The following is a 16,587-nucleotide window of genomic DNA, read 5'->3' on the forward strand; positions in this document are numbered from 1 at the left end:
TTCTAAATCTGCTTCATATTTATCAAAGTGATTAATTGCGGGTTCGCAAGTGGAAATTCAATTATTCTCCTCCTGTTTTCGCATTGATTTTCTACGCGGTAGAAAAAGCGCATTGTCTACACGCGCGCTCTCAGCGCCTCACGACAAATGACGTGTACTTTCGTGGGCAGCAGTTCTGTGTTTTTGTGATTCCCTGGGATTCTGTGTTGATTTCCTGTCCAACATGCTTGATTTATTCACAATCTTCACCAAGGGTGGGATCGTGCTGTGGTGCTTCCGTGGGACCAATGAGATTTTCGCCCCGTCAGTCAATGCACTGATTCGCAGCGTCATTCTTCAGGTGAGTTCTGTCCACTCGCTTCCGGATTCGTCTTTTTCACGTGTCTCTCCCCGTCGCAGGAACGCACCGGGAAGAATGCCTTCGACCACAACGGACTCACGCTGCAGTACAAGCTGGACAATGAGTTTGAGCTGGTCTTCGTGGTGGCGTTCCAGAAGATCTTACAGCTGGGCTACGTGGACAAGTTCCTCAGCGACATCCATCTGGAGTTCAGGGACAAATACAAGAATGAACTGCGGGCTGACAGCAAAAATTTCCGGCTCTTCGACTTCCAGGCGGAGTACGGAGCCGTACTGCGGGCGGCCGAGGAGTGGGGCAAGGCGCAGATGAAGCTGCCGAAGCAGATGCGCTCGTACGAGGACTCGCTGAAGTCCAAGAAGACTGTGGCGTCTATGATAGAGCGCAAGGGAGAGCCCAAGGAGAACGGCCAGGCGAAGAAGTCCGTGAAGATTGTGGAGGTGAAGGAGGAGAAGCAGCCCGAGGAGGCGAGTCCCAATGGTCTCAACGAGGACGTAATCGCGGCCAATCGTCGGAAGCTGGCGGAGAAGTTGTCTGGCAAAGGCAAGCCGCAAAACAAGTAAGTTGCGCGAGGTCACTTTCACTTTCGGCCGAGAGACAATCTCTTTTCGTTTGTTTGTAGGAAGTCACCAAAGTCGCCGCAAGACAAGGCGGGCAAGAAGCCGCGCGTGTGGGAATTGGGAGGCACCAATAAGGACCTCGCCACTCTGGATCGCTCCAAGGACAAGCCCGAGGACGTGAAGAGCGACTTCACGGCCAACAACGAGATGATTGGCACTATGCGCGGCGGCATTCAGGATCTGGAGGTGGAGAGTGAGGAGGAAGAGGACTATGAGGAGTCCTCCAGCGATGCCGAGACCGAGACGAAGGTCAGTACCGCCAGGACAACTGCTAAGAAGCCTTCTGGGATGTTCTCGCTCTTCCGCGGACTCGTGGGCTCGAAGAATCTCACGCAGGACGACATGCTGCCGACGTTGGACAAGCTGAGGGATCACCTCATCTCGAAGAACGTGGCAGCGGACATTTCCGGCAAGCTCTGCGATTCTGTGGCCACGAAACTCGAGGGCAGGGTCCTCGGGACGTTCGACACGATCGCCGCCACGGTCAAGACGACTCTCACGGAGGCGCTGGTGCAGATTCTCTCGCCCAAGCGTCGCGTGGATATCTTGCGAGACTGTCTAGAGGCGAAGAAGAGCCAGAGACCGTACGTGATGACGTTCTGCGGTGTGAATGGCGTGGGGAAGTCCACGAACCTGGCCAAGATTTGCTTCTGGCTCATCGAGAATAACATGAGTGTCCTGATTGCCGCTTGCGACACGTTCAGAGCGGGCGCTGTGGAGCAGTTGAGGACTCACACTCGCCATCTCAACGCTCTGCATCCGGCCGAGAAACACGGAGGAGTGCAGATGGTTCAGCTCTACGAGAAAGGATATGGTGAGAGTGAAAAGAAATGCTTGTTTGCTTGAGTGTCTAATGCTGTGGATTTGAATTGCAGGAAAGGACGCTGCCGGGATTGCCATGGAAGCCATCCGCTTCGCCAAGGATTCGGGCATCGATGTGGTGCTCGTGGACACAGCTGGTCGCATGCAGGACAACGAGCCTCTGATGCGCGCTCTCACGAAGCTGATCAAAGTCAACGAGCCGGACTTGGTGCTGTTCGTCGGCGAGGCACTCGTGGGCAATGAGGCGGTGGATCAACTGGTGAAGTTCAACCAGGCTCTGGCCGATTACTCGTCCAATGACAATCCTCACATCATCGACGGCATTGTGCTCACGAAGTTCGATACAATTGACGACAAAGTGGGCGCCGCCATATCGATGACTTACATCACCGGACAGCCGATCGTCTTCGTGGGTACTGGACAGACCTACACTGACCTCAAGGCGCTCAACGCGAAGGCAGTGGTTCATGCTTTAATGAAATGAAAGGAGAGAAGATTGTTACCCCAATTTTTCGGTGTTGGAAGAGAGTGAAATGAAAATAAATGACCGTTGACATTGAACATGCATTTTAGAGGTGAAAATTGTGTCCAGGTTCCTGGGAAAAGTTTTAATTTTGCCTTTGATCTCTGCTTTGGATAAAATGTGAGAAAAGTCGTTATGAGAAAAAGTTTGAATTTTTGCTCCTGCTTTCTGTGCTGTCCGCAGCAAGCGCTGATGTCAGTACAACATAACCTTAACAATGTCTGACTCTGAAGTGGAGAGCGGCTCAGAAATCAGCGAAAAAAGTGTTGAATCCCTTGAGAATGGGGTTGGAAATGGTGTTAGCGACGTGGAGGAGAATGGGGCGGATGCGGAGAGTAAAGAATCTTCACTGACTTGGCAGGATTTGGTAAGAAATGAGATTGTTTATGTTTGAGTGTTTGTCATACACGTGGTTTCGCTTCTGAAATTTGCAGGGACTGAATGATGTTCTCTGTGGAGCCTGTGCAGAGCTGAAATGGAAGTCTCCTAGCAAGATTCAGCGGGAAGCCATTCCACTGGCGCTCCAAGGAAAAGACGTGATAGGTTTAGCTGAGACGGGCTCAGGAAAGACTGCAGCATTCGCCTTGCCAATTCTGCAATCGCTAATGGAAACTCCACAATCCCTATTCGCTCTCGTCCTGACACCAACGCGAGAATTGGCTGACCAGATTGGAGATCAGTTTAAGGCGTTGGGTGAGTTTGGAATGATTTCTCAATTACATCTGTCTTGACTTTTGAATGATGATAAGAGATTTTTGATGCAAGAAATGATGAGATAACAACTCACTTCGTCACTACCACTGAATTTCCTGTAAAACTCTATACTTTCTTCTCTTCAAATGTTCTGGATTTCAATGGGATGTGATCTTGTGTGTTGCAGGAAGCGGAATCGGGCTGAAAGTGGCTGTAATTGTGGGCGGAATGAACATGACAGCGCAATCTCTGCAGCTGGCAAAGCGCCCTCACATCATCATCGCCACGCCCGGACGCTTGATAGACCATTTGGAGAACACGAAGGGATTTGACCTCGACAGGATAAAATATCTCGTGATGGATGAAGCAGATCGCATCCTCAACATGGACTTCGAGGTGGAATTGGACAAGATATTGAAGGAAATTCCGCGAGAGCGCCGCACATTTCTCTTCAGCGCCACAATGACGAGCAAAGTGAGGAAATTGCAGAGAGCTTGTCTACGAGATCCTGTGAAGGTGGAAGTATCTAGCAAGTATCAGACAGTAGACAAGCTTCAGCAGAAGTACGTCTTCGTCCCGGCCAAGTTCAAGGATGTTTATCTGGTGCACGTCCTGAATGAACTCGCGGGGAACAGTTTCATGATCTTCTGCAGCACGTGCAACAACACTCTGCGGACGGCGCTCATGTTGAGAGAACTGGGCCTGGCGGCGGTGCCGCTGCATGGCCAGATGTCGCAAAACAAGCGACTGGCGGCACTGAACAAGTTCAAGGCGAAGAGTCGCTCGATTTTGATCGCCACTGACGTGGCTTCGAGAGGTCTGGACATTCCTCACGTGGACGTCGTGCTGAACTTCGACATCCCCACGCACAGCAAGGACTACATCCATCGTGTGGGCCGAACAGCTCGTGCTGGACGATCGGGAAAGGCAATCACGTTCGTCACGCAATACGACGTGGAGTTGTATCAGCGTATTGAACACTTGATTGGGAAGCAGCTGGAACAGTATCCGTGCGACAAGGACGAGGTGATGGTGCTCCAGGAGCGGATTGGCGAAGCGCAGCGCGCAGCTAAAGTTGCGCTGAAGGAGATTGAGGATCGCAAGAGTGGCGGGAAGAGGAAGAATGCCGATGCAAGTGACGACGACACGGAGCAATTTGTGGGTGTGAGGAAGAGGATAAAGAGCTCACAGGGAGCGAAAGGTGGGAAATTCAAGAAGATGAAGAGGAAATAAATACCGTTGAATTTAAATATTTGTTGACAATTTTCCCTGGATAAAATTGAACATAACCTCAAAGGAGTGATTCATGCTGTCTTGTCCGTGTCGGTGTGGATGATTTATATGTTTTTCCCGTGTGATTTGTTAACTTCCATTGATGCTTCGCCAAAGAAAACGTGTGGATATCGTCAAGAGTCTGGATGCCTTCCCGCAGATCCGTGAGAAGTACACAAAAACCACGAGAATCGGCGGAACACGTAAGTTTGCCACGGTGTCTCCATTGCCGTCAAAGGTTGTATGAATTTTCCTCCATACAGTGTCCATCATAAGCCGCACTGTGATTTTCTACTTGATCTGGAAGGAGATCAACTACTTCCTGGAGAGCAAGCTCATCTTTAAGTTTGCTCCTGACGCTGATTTGGACACCAAATTGCAGATAAACATTGATCTCACAGGTAAACAAACATCCCCGGAAAGTGTTGACAAACATTGTTATATTTTCCTGGCTTTCAGTTGCAACGCCTTGTGCACGGATCGGGGCGGATATCTTTGACTCCACGCACCAAAATGTGTTCTCATTCGGGAGTCTGGAAGAGGAGGATACGTGGTGGGAACTGGATGGGAATCAGCTAACGCACTTCCAGTACGTTAAGCATCTCAATTCGTACTTGAGGGAGGAATATCACTCTCTGGCGCACATTCTGTACAAGAGCGATTCCAGACACTTCGCCGCAATGCCTGAGAGGGAAGTGAAGCCGGACAAGCCTTTCGATGCATGTCGAATCCACGGAACACTCACGACAAACAAGGTTTCCGGGAACTTTCACATCACGGCCGGCAAGAGTATTCACTTCCCAAGGGGGCACATTCACCTCAGCTCCATCTTCGATGATACACCGCTCAATATGTCGCATCGCGTGAACAGATTCAGCTTTGGGCCGATGATGCCGGGCATCGTTCATCCCCTGGAGGGAGACGAGAAGATCATCGCGGACAGTGAGTAGTACAAAAAAAGGGCTTTATTAAATTAGTTGACTCTTGTGGATGACATTTTAGGCACGACAATGGCACAATATTTCCTGGAAGTTGTGCCAACGGACATTCACTCTCTGCTCTCCGTCACCAAGACATTCCAGTACTCCGTGAAGGAAAACTCCCGACCAATAAGTAAGTGCATGTGCAAGAAGTGCTCAATTGTTGCGTTATCGATTAGCGGGGAAGGTTGAAATTGGGGGTCAGGGAATTATCACAGATTGTGTCCTTACGTTCGTCCTATGCCGATGTGATGCCCTGCGGCGGCTGCTGGCGTGAGTACGTGGCATTCCCCACGAGCCTGAACTCATCGCGCGTCTGTCTGAGAGACATGTAGCGCGTCTCGGGGAGCTGAAGGTACAAGAAGATGGTGATGACGATCATGAGGCCGCCGGTGGTGAAGACGAAGGCGTCCTCGTAAGATCGCGTCGGCACGTTGAGGAAGCTGAGTATGAGGGCCATTTGGATGACATAGTCAAACACTGTCACCACGATCATCGAGAGGACCTTCTTCCTGGACGAGAAGGCCTCCGAGAAGAGGACATCTGCCACAGATCCCAAACCCAGGCCCAGAAATACTTCAGACGCTATTATTCCCACGTAACTTCCATCCAAGGCGCCGAGATTGAGGAAGCCATAGATCAGCAGGCTGATTGATGTTCCTCCCGCTGAGACGGCCAGGAAGATCCTGCGCCCAAAGACGTCCATGAAGCACAGCGCGAAAGTGCCGGCTGTTAGGCGAATGCCGAAGAGCCAAGCTGAACTCCAGTGACCCATGAGAATCTCGTCCACGGCCAGGAATTTGATCATGTTGAGGCTGTAGTTGAAGGACAGGATGAAGAGGAACTTGACGAGCAGCAACAGAAAGAGCGGTCGCAAGTTTCCATCCTTGAAGATTGACTTGGACGTGCGAACATCCTCAACAACCATGAGCTTCATCTCGTCGAAATCGTTCTTGATCTCCCACGTTTCCACGGATTCATTCCGCAGCTTTATTATGTTTCTGATGGCTTCGCTGTAGCGCTGGCGCTCGATCAGAAACACCACGGATTCGTAGGTGAGACAAGGCACACACATGGCTGCCAACAGTGAATACACCGTCCCGATGATTCCGATCACCATGTTTGGCTCGTAACCGTCGGAGTCGACCGCCTCCTGACCAATTGCCATCATGATTGACGTGGTGAAGACCGATGCGATGATACAAAAGTGGATGGAGGCGAGAATGAGCCCGCGAATCTCCTTAATGGCATTCTCTGAAGCGTGAATTATGGTTGTTATGTAGATGAAACCGTGAGATACTCCAGCCAGAATGCGGCATAGAATTATCACAATACTTTCATTTGGAAAGCCAATTAGCGGTGCGTTGCCTATCACAGAGATAAATGCTCCGACGTACTGCAAAGAGGCACATTTGTTCAATACCGAAGAGCATCTTCAAAATACAGAGACAATCGTGAAAAGTGCACTCGAAGAATCATGTTCTAATCAAATTGAAAGTTGCTTAAATTGTGGCATATCTTAAGATTTCGTCTTAAGTCTTAATCAATTAAATTAATGTGTTTTGTTCACACTCCTAATATCGTGTGAATTTTGTTCAAAGTTCTTCATTATCGTTTACTTATGCTTTAGAAAGTCATGCGTTTTGCAAAATTTATATGAAAAATATGTATTGATATCAGAATGAACATAGCATAAGGGATTGTCATATGAGATTCTAATAGATTTTCATTTAATGATTTTCTGCCAAGTTAAAAGCTATCATTTTAAGCATAAATACGTGTCAAAGAGTATAAAAAAGCTCTTATGGCTTTTTTGCGATTTTCTAGATATCTGGCACTCTTCACGATTAGCATTGTAGAAATAAAAAATACGCACGTAGATTGTCTTCTTCTCCCACATTGGCAAAATGAAGAGGGCAATAAAACTGCCTATAACTGCTCCGATAAACCATGAAGACAGAGCCAGGATGATTTCGCCGTCGGGAACGTTTTCGAACCACACCTGAAGTTGCAGATTCGGACTGCCGATGCTCCAGCCAATGTGGAGACCACTCGCGAGCATCAGAAAGATTCCTGATGAAATGAAGATGAATGCTTCTTAGTCGCTCGGCCAGGGGAGATTGGCAAGGGAACCTACCTCCGGCCACGGAGTTGCTCTGCGGCTTGTTCTTCTGCTGCCTCTCGCACCAATTCTCCGCGCCCCGCTGCACAATATGGCGCTCACTGTGGTCATTCTGGGGAGTCGAGAACACTGTCCCAAAGACACTCGAGTCGTTTTTCTTCATCGCGTCCCGGGGATGAAGAACAGCGCACTTTCCCACGACTTTTTAGAGCTCAAGAAAATTATTGTCACTCGACAGTCAGAATTTAGCGCTGTGCAATTAACAGAATTCCACTCACTGTGACGTCTCAATTCACACTGAATGAGAAGCTCTTGGTGGAGAGAAAAAGTTGGGAATGATTAGAGCAATAATAGCAATTTATCTTGTATATATAGAAGGCGATAAGGACAGGTAATCGCTTTCGAATCTCTCTGATACATATTGTTGCCCTCCACAATGATAGAATGAGTCCGGGAGGAGTCGAGGAACTCGTGAAGAATAGTCATAATTTCCCATGTGTGGCCTTATCATCATGGAGTATTGATAAGGGAATGATATGCACATACAGAAGTGTGGCGGCAATAATGATTTTATATAGTGAAGCGAGAGCGCCTGTCTTAGTATTTCAATTAGTGTGACAATCACAATGCCAGAGAATTTACAATGTTTATGCGTTCCAACCCTTATCTCCTCCTCCCTCGCGCAGATCACGATAAGGGATCCCACGGAATTCCTGGACTCTACTTCAAGTACGACGTGGCGGCGCTCAAAGTGATCGTCCGTCACGATCGTGACAATCCCGTGCAGTTCATCGTGCGACTGTGCTCCATCATTGCGGGTATCGTTGTGATATCCGGCTTTATCAACAACATTCTGCAGCATCTCTGGAGCTTCATACAATTCATGCATCCCAGTGTCGCTGAGTCAATGCAAAATGGAAAGACGCACAACGCTGAGCGAGTTGAGAATCTCTAGACTATCGGCGATTGGATGAATAGGTATGATTGTAATATTTTAAATATATATTTTTATTGTAAATTTACAACATCAAGAGACTGTTTTCATTCTGCTCTCGGAAGAATGCGCCGTTCAATTGATTTCGACAGAGTGTTTATGAGGACATCAGGTGGAAAATGCGAGGGAAGAATTGCTCTGGCGGGGCGAAAGCACTTCTCCAGATGGGGCCTCGCAAGGGAGATTTATCGAGGGGCTGCTCAGAAAGTTCTCTGTTGAATTCAGTGTTATTCTAGACTGGCTGGCCCTTGAGAGATTACACACACTCGGCATTATCTTTATTTAATCTTATCTGACAATTTTTCCCTCCATTCCCGCAGAATAATAATCAAAATATAGGTCAAGAAATAGAATGATTTTGAAATTATGTGAATTTCCCTCAAAGTTATAGTTTAATATAGTAATTTAGAGCTTATGTTCAAAGGAAATTTAAGCATTGTCTTGTGTTCATAGCGTAGAGTTTACGATATATTGGGGGAAATCTGAAATGCGAAAATTATAATTTCTGTCAACATTACTATTTATTATGATGTATTTCTGTGTATATCTAGTTAGAACGTTTTATAGTCCGGCAAAGAAACATTTTGGCTAATTCTGCCCCATTTTTCTCTAATCAAAATGTCCAAAGCTTGACTTTGCGAATGAGGCTCGAGAATTCAGCCTTTCTTCTCTATCCTAAGCGTTCTAAGTGTGTTTATAAAACTCTTAAATGCAAAACCTTTCTATTGGCTCATGATCTGAAAACTCGGCGTTTCGTTGAGCCAAAAAGGACACTGAATTCCCCGGAAGACGTTCTCTCACTATGTTTCCAGCACATGGTTGAGATAGGCGATGTAGCAGATGGCCAGCTTCAGGATCTCGATCTTGGACAGCTTCTTGTCAGGCGGTAGTGTGGGCAGAAGTTTCCGCAGCTCCGAGAAAGCTACATTGAAGGCCTCCACGCGAATCCTCTCACGCGTCGCGTGCGCCGTTCTGTACTTCTGCGTCGCCCTACGCCGGCGGCGCCGCTCCTCGCGTGACAAGCCCGCCAGGTCTGAGGCCTGGACGCCGGCCGCGGGGTCCGCGGCGTAGGCCTTGCGGCGCGCCGGGACGCTAGTTGTGGCGGCATTCATGGCCTCCATTCCCATGGCCACGGCGGCCGTTGTACTCCGCGCCAGAGCTGCATTCTGTGTGGGAATTATAGCGTCGATGTCGTACACCATTTGACTCTGCCACCTGCACAACCCTTCGTTTGTTCACCCGTAATTGTATCACCAAACACGCGCCATGCCGAAGCACTTTAGGCGAGAGCAAATAGTGGGAAAAGTACACAATTTCGCACTCAACTCCAATTGAGGAATTTCTGTCACGTTCCTCAATATGCAGTTAAATTAAATATTTGATGTCCCTTCGAGACTTTGGCCGCGAGATGATATATTTCTTTTCAGCGTGAATCACAGAAAAGGGTGACTTTCCGCGTGAAATCTCTGACATCTACTGAGGATAGTTTTTCCCAGGGAAATGTCCGCAGCATCTCTTCGCGCGCGAGAGGAAAATTGAGCTGAGGGTGAAAGAGAGAGCAGCGCTCCTCCGATTGGTACATTCGCAGCGGCAGAGCGAGCAAAGCCCACCCCAAAGGATTCACCCTCAGCCAATGGCGACTTTCATCATACGCAATTTCTCTCATATCGTGATAATAGTGAAGAAAACCTTGACAAGGTGAATTTGCATTTCTAGTTCTTGTCCTCAATATTCTTCTCCGCGCAATCGACATAACAAATCTTTTGTTGTCAGCCATTTGGAAAAGAGGAATATTTCCTGGCAAACAAGGCAGAGAGATTCCTCGAAAAGGGAAGAAGTGGGGAATGGTCGCTATGGCGAATGCTATTTAATGTGTATTTAGATTCGATTACTCTCTATGTGTATTATTTATAGTTATTTTGTCCTTTCTTCCTAACAAATAAGTCCATAGTTCAGTGCTGAAAGTGGTTTTGTATCAAAATGTTCATCTTTTCATAGATAATTTGGTTGTATTGAAGCCATTTTTAGCAATGTCTCGAAATTTTCACAGCAATCAGGTAATGAAGAAGCACTTTTTTGGCTGTTCTGTGCAAATTCATCAGCATTTCCCATCATTTGTAATCACCGAAATCATCATCCGTGGCGAAATTACAGTGATTTTCGCGTCTCGGGTGGCACAAAGTGATGCAAAAGGGTTCAAGTGCGAAAGTCAGGGGCTTGAGAGACTTCTCAGCGAAGGGGTGATGCGGTTGTAAATAGTAATTATGGCGACAGGAGCAATTTTCTCTGGTGACAAGCCCACAATCAATCTTCCAGTGATGTGCACAAGGTTTCCACCATCGGCACGTGCATATGGGGAAAATATGATAATTTGTCCACACAGAAAAGCATAAAAGATTGAGATGTTTGCTAAATTATTCACAAGAATCCATCCCACAAAGTGCACTGCAAAGAGTGTGAAGAGAGCGCGAAAAGACTCAATCAATTGCTGTCATCACCCCAAATGCTTAAATGGATTTTTAACACAATTATCGTCACGTGCATGTGGGTGAAATTGAACAATTCGTCCTCAGAGAGTCCGCGCGAAAGTGCGTGAGATGATCCGGAAAAGTGGACTTCATTGAGCAAGTGTGACCCTTCGAGGGAGAGATTGATCATCGTGCGCGCATTTCCCACTAGACGAGCCTAATTATAATTTCCAATTTCTCGGATTACACTCATCTAATTGACAATCAATAAAAAAGTAACACTTGTTTCATTGTCATCCCTTAATCCAATACGCTATTTAACTGCATTTGCTGCCAAGGATATCTCGCCCTCTTCGCCATAGAGACTGAGAGGACTCGTTTCCCCCTAGTTTCAGTGCACACACCAGCAAAACGGGAGTTGAGGAGCAGAAGAACACGTGGTGGAAATGATTTCCCATGTCAAATAGAGGGATAAAGGATGGTAAACAGAGATTTTCCTCCTGAATCCACATTTACGAAGGGGTTTAATAAGTGATTTACTAGGGAAGTTTAATAGTTTTGAGAAGCCAATTAATTTATGGCTTTGTTTGTGTCAAGTTCACTTGAAATTCTGAAATATATCGAAATAAAGAGGCAAAAAAAATTCTTAGGAAATACCTATGATTTCCTCAGGCATTTCTCAATATTCTATTTAGTTTTGCACAGTTAAAAAGAAGTAATATTATTCAGGAAGATCCCAACAACGTCTATTGAGATCATGAGAGGGTTGAAAGAAAAAAATCATATAGATCCTATATTTAACATTTCCTAATTGAATATTCCACATTTGTTCACCCCTCGACAGTCACGAAGAACCGGTGATTTGGGGGCATTTAAAAAACAGGGACATATGTAGGGTAAATCCTTCTAATCCCTTTATTTAGCCTCTTCACTCGGGAATGCGGCATGAAATATGACTAAATGCTCCTCAAATCTCATGGCAAAACACGCCATTAATCACTGCCAATCCTTCAGTTCGAGTGTCAATTCCGGCCCGTGGCGCTGTGCAATTGGGAAGTGCCAAAGAACAATGTGGTGCGTCCACTGCGGCGCCGGGGCTCCACGAAAATCATTGCCAATGACCGCGGCCACCTGCTGAAGCACTCGCGCGCACTCATCAATCGCACCTCATCCGCGGCACCGCAAGGCACAGTGCACAAGAAATCTAACGGACAGTGTCCCAATTCCAGCGACAAGAGAAACTCCCTCCCGGAAATCGTGGGTGAATCGCAGACGCGACAGGTGAGTTTCCGTGGGCGAGCGCAAGAGATTTGCCGCTAGTAATTGCAAATTCGCAGAAATCCGCCAGTCCGATCGATCACGCGGCCGGGAAATCGCTTCCCGCGGCCGCAGAGTCGCCTAATCCCACAGAGGCGAGCAATCACGAGAGTGGGTGTGGGAAGAACTCCATCGCTCCGCTGCCGTGCATAATCCAAGAGGCCACCAAGGCGGACGACAGCAACTGCGTTCTGTTGAAGGACGCCAAGAGCGCCAAGGAGAAGGAGGAAGAGATCCGCGCAGGATCTCCCGAGATGGATGCGACATACTGCAATTTCCTGGTGGCCAGGAAAATGGCCCAGGAGAATCTCGAGCACCAGCCGCTACCCGACGCTGTGATGGATTGCGCGTACAGGAAGTTGCAAGCAGGCGGAGATCTCCATCCAGGACTCGCTCTGGACGTCATTCCTCTGGCCACAGGTGAGTCATTCTGCGCCGCAGGTCGTTATCATTGCTGCGCGATGTCTTCAAATTGATTTACAGCCATTCTCAAGATATAGCGCAATTTCGATTTGGCAATTTCACTATGCGCGTTACGACAATTTCCCTCTCACAATTTTTTGCACTCTCTTAAGTATCTTCTGCTATCGCTGGATTTTTCCTATCGCGGATTTTCGAAATCAAGAAAATTACCATCACAAAACAATGCAAACATGAACAAGACTCACATTGAAATTGTAAAATGAATTGAGTGTTAATAGTATTATTATCCGTTGAAAAACGTAAAGCGAAATCGAAATATGCATTTCAAGCTAAATTCCAATATTTGTATTAACTAGTTTAACGACTCAAAGCATAGAGACACTCAATGAGTTTATAATATGATTCCCATAAAATCCTTCTAAAGTGAAGCACTTTTCAGGCGTGGGCGTGAAAAGCTACAAAGCCGGCCCGACGCAGTGCACAAAGATGCGCGTTTATCGGCCCAAAACATGCGGCGTGACACCGCAGCCCCTGGACAAAGCCGCTCTCGGCTACCGGCCGCACTCGTCTATCACAATCAAAGATAAAATGGGGCCCATGGACTTGGCCATTTGTTGGGATTATCGCCCAAGTGATCCACGAGACGAGCCGCCGCGTCCCACGCACATCGACGGCTCGAATGGTTCCGTTGCGCCGGCGGTATTCACGCTGGTCAAGACGCCTCGCGACAACACTCCTCTGGCTACGGGCCGCTCGGGAGGAGTTTTCTCTAGCACGATGCGCGAGGAGGGTTTCTTCGACAAGGACGTGCTGAAGCAGAAGACGGAAATAAAGAACGCCAGCATTCTGGGTAAAGAATTTTATTCCAGCATCAAACTTTTTTTTACACATATCGTTTACGAATTCCAGGACGCACTTGTTGCTGTGGCGAAGGAGGAAATCGCAGCCGGAGCGCTCTGACCATGAATGTCCCAGCTGATCACTCTCTCAGTCGCCCGAAGAGTGTCTCCAGATCGGTAGATCTGCAGCAATCTAAGCCGCTAAGTCGCACATACAAGAGCTCTCCGAATCTCGTGGAATTGGCCGAGAGAGCGCAGAATGAGTGTGAACTGGTGTGCATCAAGCACACGCCGATCCTTGTGGAGACCAAAGTGAGATCCTCCGCCAAGCCTCAGCGTCCGATGCGACTGTGTGAGTACACGAAGGCTCAGCAGGCGCAGCAGCAGAACAAGAAGATGACGAGGAGTGATTCGGATAGTGGCTGTGGCCAGAGCATCTCGTCCAACGGCTCAGATAAACACGCCCGGGCGAGGAAGGGCATTAAGGTGCCGAAGCCGCGAGATCCCTATGCGAAGAAAAATTACAATATCGACACTCTGGCGCCGCCGTTCGCTTGTTGGCGCGGCGGCGCTGGTCAGGGCGGCTATCCGGAGATTTGGCGTCTCGCCAGCGTGTACCAGCACGCCTACAAGCCTATTGAGCAGCGCAAGAGAGCCCTTCTGGCCACGGTCTATCAGTAATCCGCCCTACGACTCCACGTGATAATTGAGGGCGTATCGATCCTTGCCATGACCGTCGCTGGCCGCCGTTGAGTTGATGGCAGTCGTGAGATGATCGTACTTCCTGAGAAAGTACTCAGTTTTGTGCGTCTCGGCCAAACTCAGCGCCAATTGCCACCACATCTTCTCCGTGAATGCCGCCTGGGAGACTCTCGAGACATTTTTCATCTGCCTGAAGACACTACAAGTCAGCTGCTCAATGGCACTGTCCAGATCCACACAGTTCACATAGTTCTTGCACATTAGATCCGGAAATTCAATTAAATTGATCTGCTTGATGCATTTAGCGGTATTCTTTGACGCCTTCTTAGCCGAATCTTCCAGATATTCCGTGTAAATGTTCAGTTCTGTCTTGCTGAAGATCTTCTCAAGAGTCTTTTCCCAAATTTTCCTACTCTCGCGCGCAATGTCTTGAGCTGTGGTGCGATTCTTCACGAAAATAATCTTTGGCCCTTCGGGAGAGAGTCTGTTTCCCGTGTTAAACTTCATCATCTCGGCAAATATGACGTGCCTCATCAAGCTCATGTCCAGATAGTCATTCTGGACAATCAGGAGCACGTGGCAAAGCGACAAGGCGAACATTATCATCTTTATCGTGTCAGCTTCGTTGCTGAAAGCTTCCTGAAAGTCCAGCAAAATTGTCCGATCACTCGTGATGAACATCTGAAGTCCACTGCAGCTTTTGCTGTCTCTATTCTCCAGGAAAATCTTCCTATTATCAGAAATCTTACATCTCTCCTGGGCCAGGAAGTTAAGAATCACAGATTTTCCGCTGCCTTTCGTGCCAATCACACCAATAACTTTGAAAAAGACATTGGATTCGCTGAGATTCTCAGAAGCTTTCCTATTCACCTCAAAATTAGAGAATATCAGCTCACAAGGCTTCGTCATCTCCGGAAGACAAGTTGGTTCCTCTTCCTTCACAGCTTCTGGCTTCACGGCCACTTGAACTGGAGGCTTGGCAATAACTGGAACTGTGGCTTCCTGCTCATCACTTTCCACTTTCTCTTTTGGCTTCAACAGGATCATTGGCTTTTTCTCCTCCGGCTTGTCTTTGAGCGCATCTTTCTTGGCAATCTGCACTTTCTTCCCCAGTCGCTGTTGTTGATTCTGCAACACAAAACAAGCGTTTATTCGATGAGACACTAAGGAGTATCTTATGAATTTTACCTGTTGGGGAAACTTCTTAGCTTTCTTTCCACTCTCAGACATTTTTATTCTCCAGAAGATGGTGAAAATAGGGAAAATAAGCAGCAACAATTTTCACACAAAAATCCACACCATCAAAACAAAGCGCATAACCTCAATTAGAGAAAGTGTGGTGAATAAAAACTCGGAGTGGTGAGAAATCATATTTAAATGCCCAACAAACGTAAGTAAAATTATAATTAGAAAATGAAAGTAGAATTTCCATGTAAACCTTGGCATGAATTGACTCTTTAATCAATTGTGAAGGCAGGAAAAATGCGATAAATTGGATTATTCATATGAGAGTAGAGCTCTCTAATCAACCGCTAGAGCGCTCTACCAGCGGCCGTGAGAGCAAAATGTCATGGCTGAAGTGTCAGTCTAGAGCATTTTCTCTCTACTTGAATTTTATCAGCAATTACGCGCTTTCCCACTGAGATTTTCATCATTTTTTTTCGCTATAACAGCTCAGAACATTCAGTGAAACACAATGAATAAGAAGTCTCCAGAGAAAGCACCTGCGATTGTGTGGGATAAGAAGAAGACCTTGCAGTTGATCAGCAAGTACAATGCGTCCCCAATTCTCTGGGATCCCAATTGCAAGACGTACAGGAACAGAGAGCTGAAGACCAAGGCGTTCGACGAACTGGCCAAGAGCATGAAGATGTCGAGGAAGGAAGTGCAGAGGAAGCTGCACAACTTGCGCACGCAATACAACACTGAAGTGAGGAAGCTCCAGAAAACCGGGAAAGCCTCTGAAGTCAAGTGGGAATTCTTCGATGCCATCAAGTTCATCAACGTTAGCAGCCGGATTTTCGATGATAAATGCGTAAGGAATCTTCTGGCTCTTGAAGATTATCGTTTGACTATCTTTTTTTTCCTATTTCCAGAGTGACCAAAGTCTGGATCTCAACACTTCCTTCTCCAGTATCGAGTTCAAAGATGTCAATTCCGTGACGCCCAGCAGTGGGATCTTCCGGAATGAAGAGGAAGCGTCCAGAGATCCCACGATGCAGTTCAATGGCTACGAAGATCCAACTCCAAGAGCTTCTTTTCGCTCTGCGGACGTCCTGGATGACCACCCAACGTCCAAGAGCAACGCCTCATTGGACACCTCCCGTGATGACCATCAAATCTTTGGGGATTTCGTGGGGTCAGAGTTGCGGAGTCTCAGCAGCGACTTCAAGCGCAAGAAACTCCGCCTAGCTATCCAAAGAGCGATCTTGGATGTGAATGAACTACCATGAG

The 16,587-nt window shown here is 47.4% G+C and overlaps 8 protein-coding genes across 9 annotated transcripts; 5 read left to right on the forward strand and 3 right to left on the reverse strand.

Annotated features, from left to right (window-relative positions):
- The first annotated feature begins 124 nt into the window (after positions 1-124).
- Positions 125-2,361, forward strand: LOC132257960 (signal recognition particle receptor subunit alpha homolog). Its single transcript, XM_059755041.1, has 4 exons — positions 125-340; positions 400-917; positions 981-1,792; positions 1,854-2,361. Exons 1-4 carry the CDS (start codon positions 224-226, stop codon positions 2,282-2,284), a joined length of 1,878 nt encoding a protein of 625 aa, XP_059611024.1. The 5' UTR covers positions 125-223; the 3' UTR covers positions 2,285-2,361.
- A 163-nt stretch (positions 2,362-2,524) lies between these two features.
- On the forward strand, positions 2,525-4,266 carry LOC132257352 (ATP-dependent RNA helicase DDX47). The gene is made up of 3 exons (XM_059754214.1): positions 2,525-2,690; positions 2,758-3,016; positions 3,204-4,266. The coding sequence occupies exons 1-3, from the start codon at positions 2,541-2,543 to the stop codon at positions 4,247-4,249; spliced, it is 1,455 nt and encodes a 484-aa protein (XP_059610197.1). The 5' UTR covers positions 2,525-2,540; the 3' UTR covers positions 4,250-4,266.
- A 48-nt stretch (positions 4,267-4,314) lies between these two features.
- Positions 4,315-11,964, forward strand: LOC132257963 (endoplasmic reticulum-Golgi intermediate compartment protein 2). 2 transcript variants are annotated; one of them, XM_059755045.1, is made up of 6 exons: positions 4,315-4,491; positions 4,552-4,689; positions 4,748-5,230; positions 5,291-5,401; positions 8,077-8,368; positions 11,867-11,964. In XM_059755045.1, exons 1-5 carry the CDS (start codon positions 4,392-4,394, stop codon positions 8,343-8,345), a joined length of 1,101 nt encoding a protein of 366 aa, XP_059611028.1. In that variant the 5' UTR covers positions 4,315-4,391; the 3' UTR covers positions 8,346-8,368; positions 11,867-11,964. The 2 variants fall into 2 exon arrangements, with proteins under 2 accessions (XP_059611028.1, XP_059611027.1); XM_059755044.1 differs by lacking the exon at positions 11,867-11,964 and having other exon boundaries at positions 8,077-8,411.
- LOC132257961 (uncharacterized) lies at positions 5,395-7,408 on the reverse strand. Its single transcript, XM_059755042.1, has 2 exons — positions 7,145-7,408; positions 5,395-6,664 (listed from the first exon to the last, which is right to left on the reverse strand). The coding sequence occupies exons 1-2, from the start codon at positions 7,328-7,330 to the stop codon at positions 5,507-5,509; spliced, it is 1,344 nt and encodes a 447-aa protein (XP_059611025.1). The 5' UTR covers positions 7,331-7,408; the 3' UTR covers positions 5,395-5,506.
- On the reverse strand, positions 8,831-9,586 carry LOC132258503 (helix-loop-helix protein 1-like). Its single transcript, XM_059755833.1, has one exon. It carries the CDS (start codon positions 9,584-9,586, stop codon positions 9,185-9,187), a length of 402 nt encoding a protein of 133 aa, XP_059611816.1. The 3' UTR covers positions 8,831-9,184.
- LOC132258504 (uncharacterized) lies at positions 10,415-14,112 on the forward strand. The gene is made up of 5 exons (XM_059755834.1): positions 10,415-10,441; positions 11,867-12,133; positions 12,190-12,589; positions 13,032-13,442; positions 13,502-14,112. Exons 1-5 carry the CDS (start codon positions 10,415-10,417, stop codon positions 14,110-14,112), a joined length of 1,716 nt encoding a protein of 571 aa, XP_059611817.1.
- Positions 14,113-14,118: 6 nt separating this feature from the next.
- On the reverse strand, positions 14,119-15,454 carry LOC132257962 (nonsense-mediated mRNA decay factor SMG9). The gene is made up of 2 exons (XM_059755043.1): positions 15,322-15,454; positions 14,119-15,261 (listed from the first exon to the last, which is right to left on the reverse strand). The coding sequence occupies exons 1-2, from the start codon at positions 15,361-15,363 to the stop codon at positions 14,119-14,121; spliced, it is 1,185 nt and encodes a 394-aa protein (XP_059611026.1). The 5' UTR covers positions 15,364-15,454.
- A 129-nt stretch (positions 15,455-15,583) lies between these two features.
- LOC132257965 (uncharacterized) lies at positions 15,584-16,586 on the forward strand. The gene is made up of 2 exons (XM_059755046.1): positions 15,584-16,168; positions 16,230-16,586. Exons 1-2 carry the CDS (start codon positions 15,830-15,832, stop codon positions 16,584-16,586), a joined length of 696 nt encoding a protein of 231 aa, XP_059611029.1. The 5' UTR covers positions 15,584-15,829.
- The last annotated feature ends 1 nt before the right edge of the window (position 16,587 follows it).

This window comes from Phlebotomus argentipes, unplaced genomic scaffold, assembly GCF_947086385.1.
Source record: "Phlebotomus argentipes unplaced genomic scaffold, Phlebotomus argentipes genome assembly scaffold_4, whole genome shotgun sequence".
NCBI classification, from domain to species: domain Eukaryota; kingdom Metazoa; phylum Arthropoda; class Insecta; order Diptera; family Psychodidae; genus Phlebotomus; species Phlebotomus argentipes.

Bases quoted from the DNA above. Each gene is read 5' to 3' on its own strand.
- LOC132257960 (XM_059755041.1), top strand. From the start codon at position 224: ATGCTTGATTTATTCACAATCTTCACCAAGGGTGGGATCGTGCTGTGG. The intron at 341-399 runs GTGAGTTCTGTC...TCCCCGTCGCAG, and splicing joins TTCGCAGCGTCATTCTTCAG to GAACGCACCGGGAAGAATGC. The intron at 918-980 runs GTAAGTTGCGCG...GTTTGTTTGTAG, and splicing joins AAAGGCAAGCCGCAAAACAA to GAAGTCACCAAAGTCGCCGC.
- LOC132257352 (XM_059754214.1), top strand. From the start codon at position 2,541: ATGTCTGACTCTGAAGTGGAGAGCGGCTCAGAAATCAGCGAAAAAAGT. The intron at 2,691-2,757 runs GTAAGAAATGAG...TGAAATTTGCAG, and splicing joins CACTGACTTGGCAGGATTTG to GGACTGAATGATGTTCTCTG. The intron at 3,017-3,203 runs GTGAGTTTGGAA...TGTGTGTTGCAG, and splicing joins AGATCAGTTTAAGGCGTTGG to GAAGCGGAATCGGGCTGAAA.
- LOC132257963 (XM_059755045.1), top strand. From the start codon at position 4,392: ATGCTTCGCCAAAGAAAACGTGTGGATATCGTCAAGAGTCTGGATGCC. The intron at 4,492-4,551 runs GTAAGTTTGCCA...TCCTCCATACAG, and splicing joins CACGAGAATCGGCGGAACAC to TGTCCATCATAAGCCGCACT. The intron at 4,690-4,747 runs GTAAACAAACAT...CCTGGCTTTCAG, and splicing joins GATAAACATTGATCTCACAG to TTGCAACGCCTTGTGCACGG.
- LOC132257961 (XM_059755042.1), bottom strand. From the start codon at position 7,330: ATGCTCGCGAGTGGTCTCCACATTGGCTGGAGCATCGGCAGTCCGAAT. The intron at 6,665-7,144 runs GTGCGTATTTTT...GCCTCTTTGCAG, and splicing joins GGGAGAAGAAGACAATCTAC to TACGTCGGAGCATTTATCTC.
- LOC132258503 (XM_059755833.1), bottom strand. From the start codon at position 9,586: ATGGTGTACGACATCGACGCTATAATTCCCACACAGAATGCAGCTCTG.
- LOC132258504 (XM_059755834.1), top strand. From the start codon at position 10,415: ATGTCTCGAAATTTTCACAGCAATCAG. The intron at 10,442-11,866 runs GTAATGAAGAAG...CCAATCCTTCAG, and splicing joins GAAATTTTCACAGCAATCAG to TTCGAGTGTCAATTCCGGCC. The intron at 13,443-13,501 runs GTAAAGAATTTT...TACGAATTCCAG, and splicing joins AAAGAACGCCAGCATTCTGG to GACGCACTTGTTGCTGTGGC.
- LOC132257962 (XM_059755043.1), bottom strand. From the start codon at position 15,363: ATGTCTGAGAGTGGAAAGAAAGCTAAGAAGTTTCCCCAACAG. The intron at 15,262-15,321 runs GTAAAATTCATA...TTTGTGTTGCAG, and splicing joins CTAAGAAGTTTCCCCAACAG to AATCAACAACAGCGACTGGG.
- LOC132257965 (XM_059755046.1), top strand. From the start codon at position 15,830: ATGAATAAGAAGTCTCCAGAGAAAGCACCTGCGATTGTGTGGGATAAG. The intron at 16,169-16,229 runs GTAAGGAATCTT...TCCTATTTCCAG, and splicing joins GGATTTTCGATGATAAATGC to AGTGACCAAAGTCTGGATCT.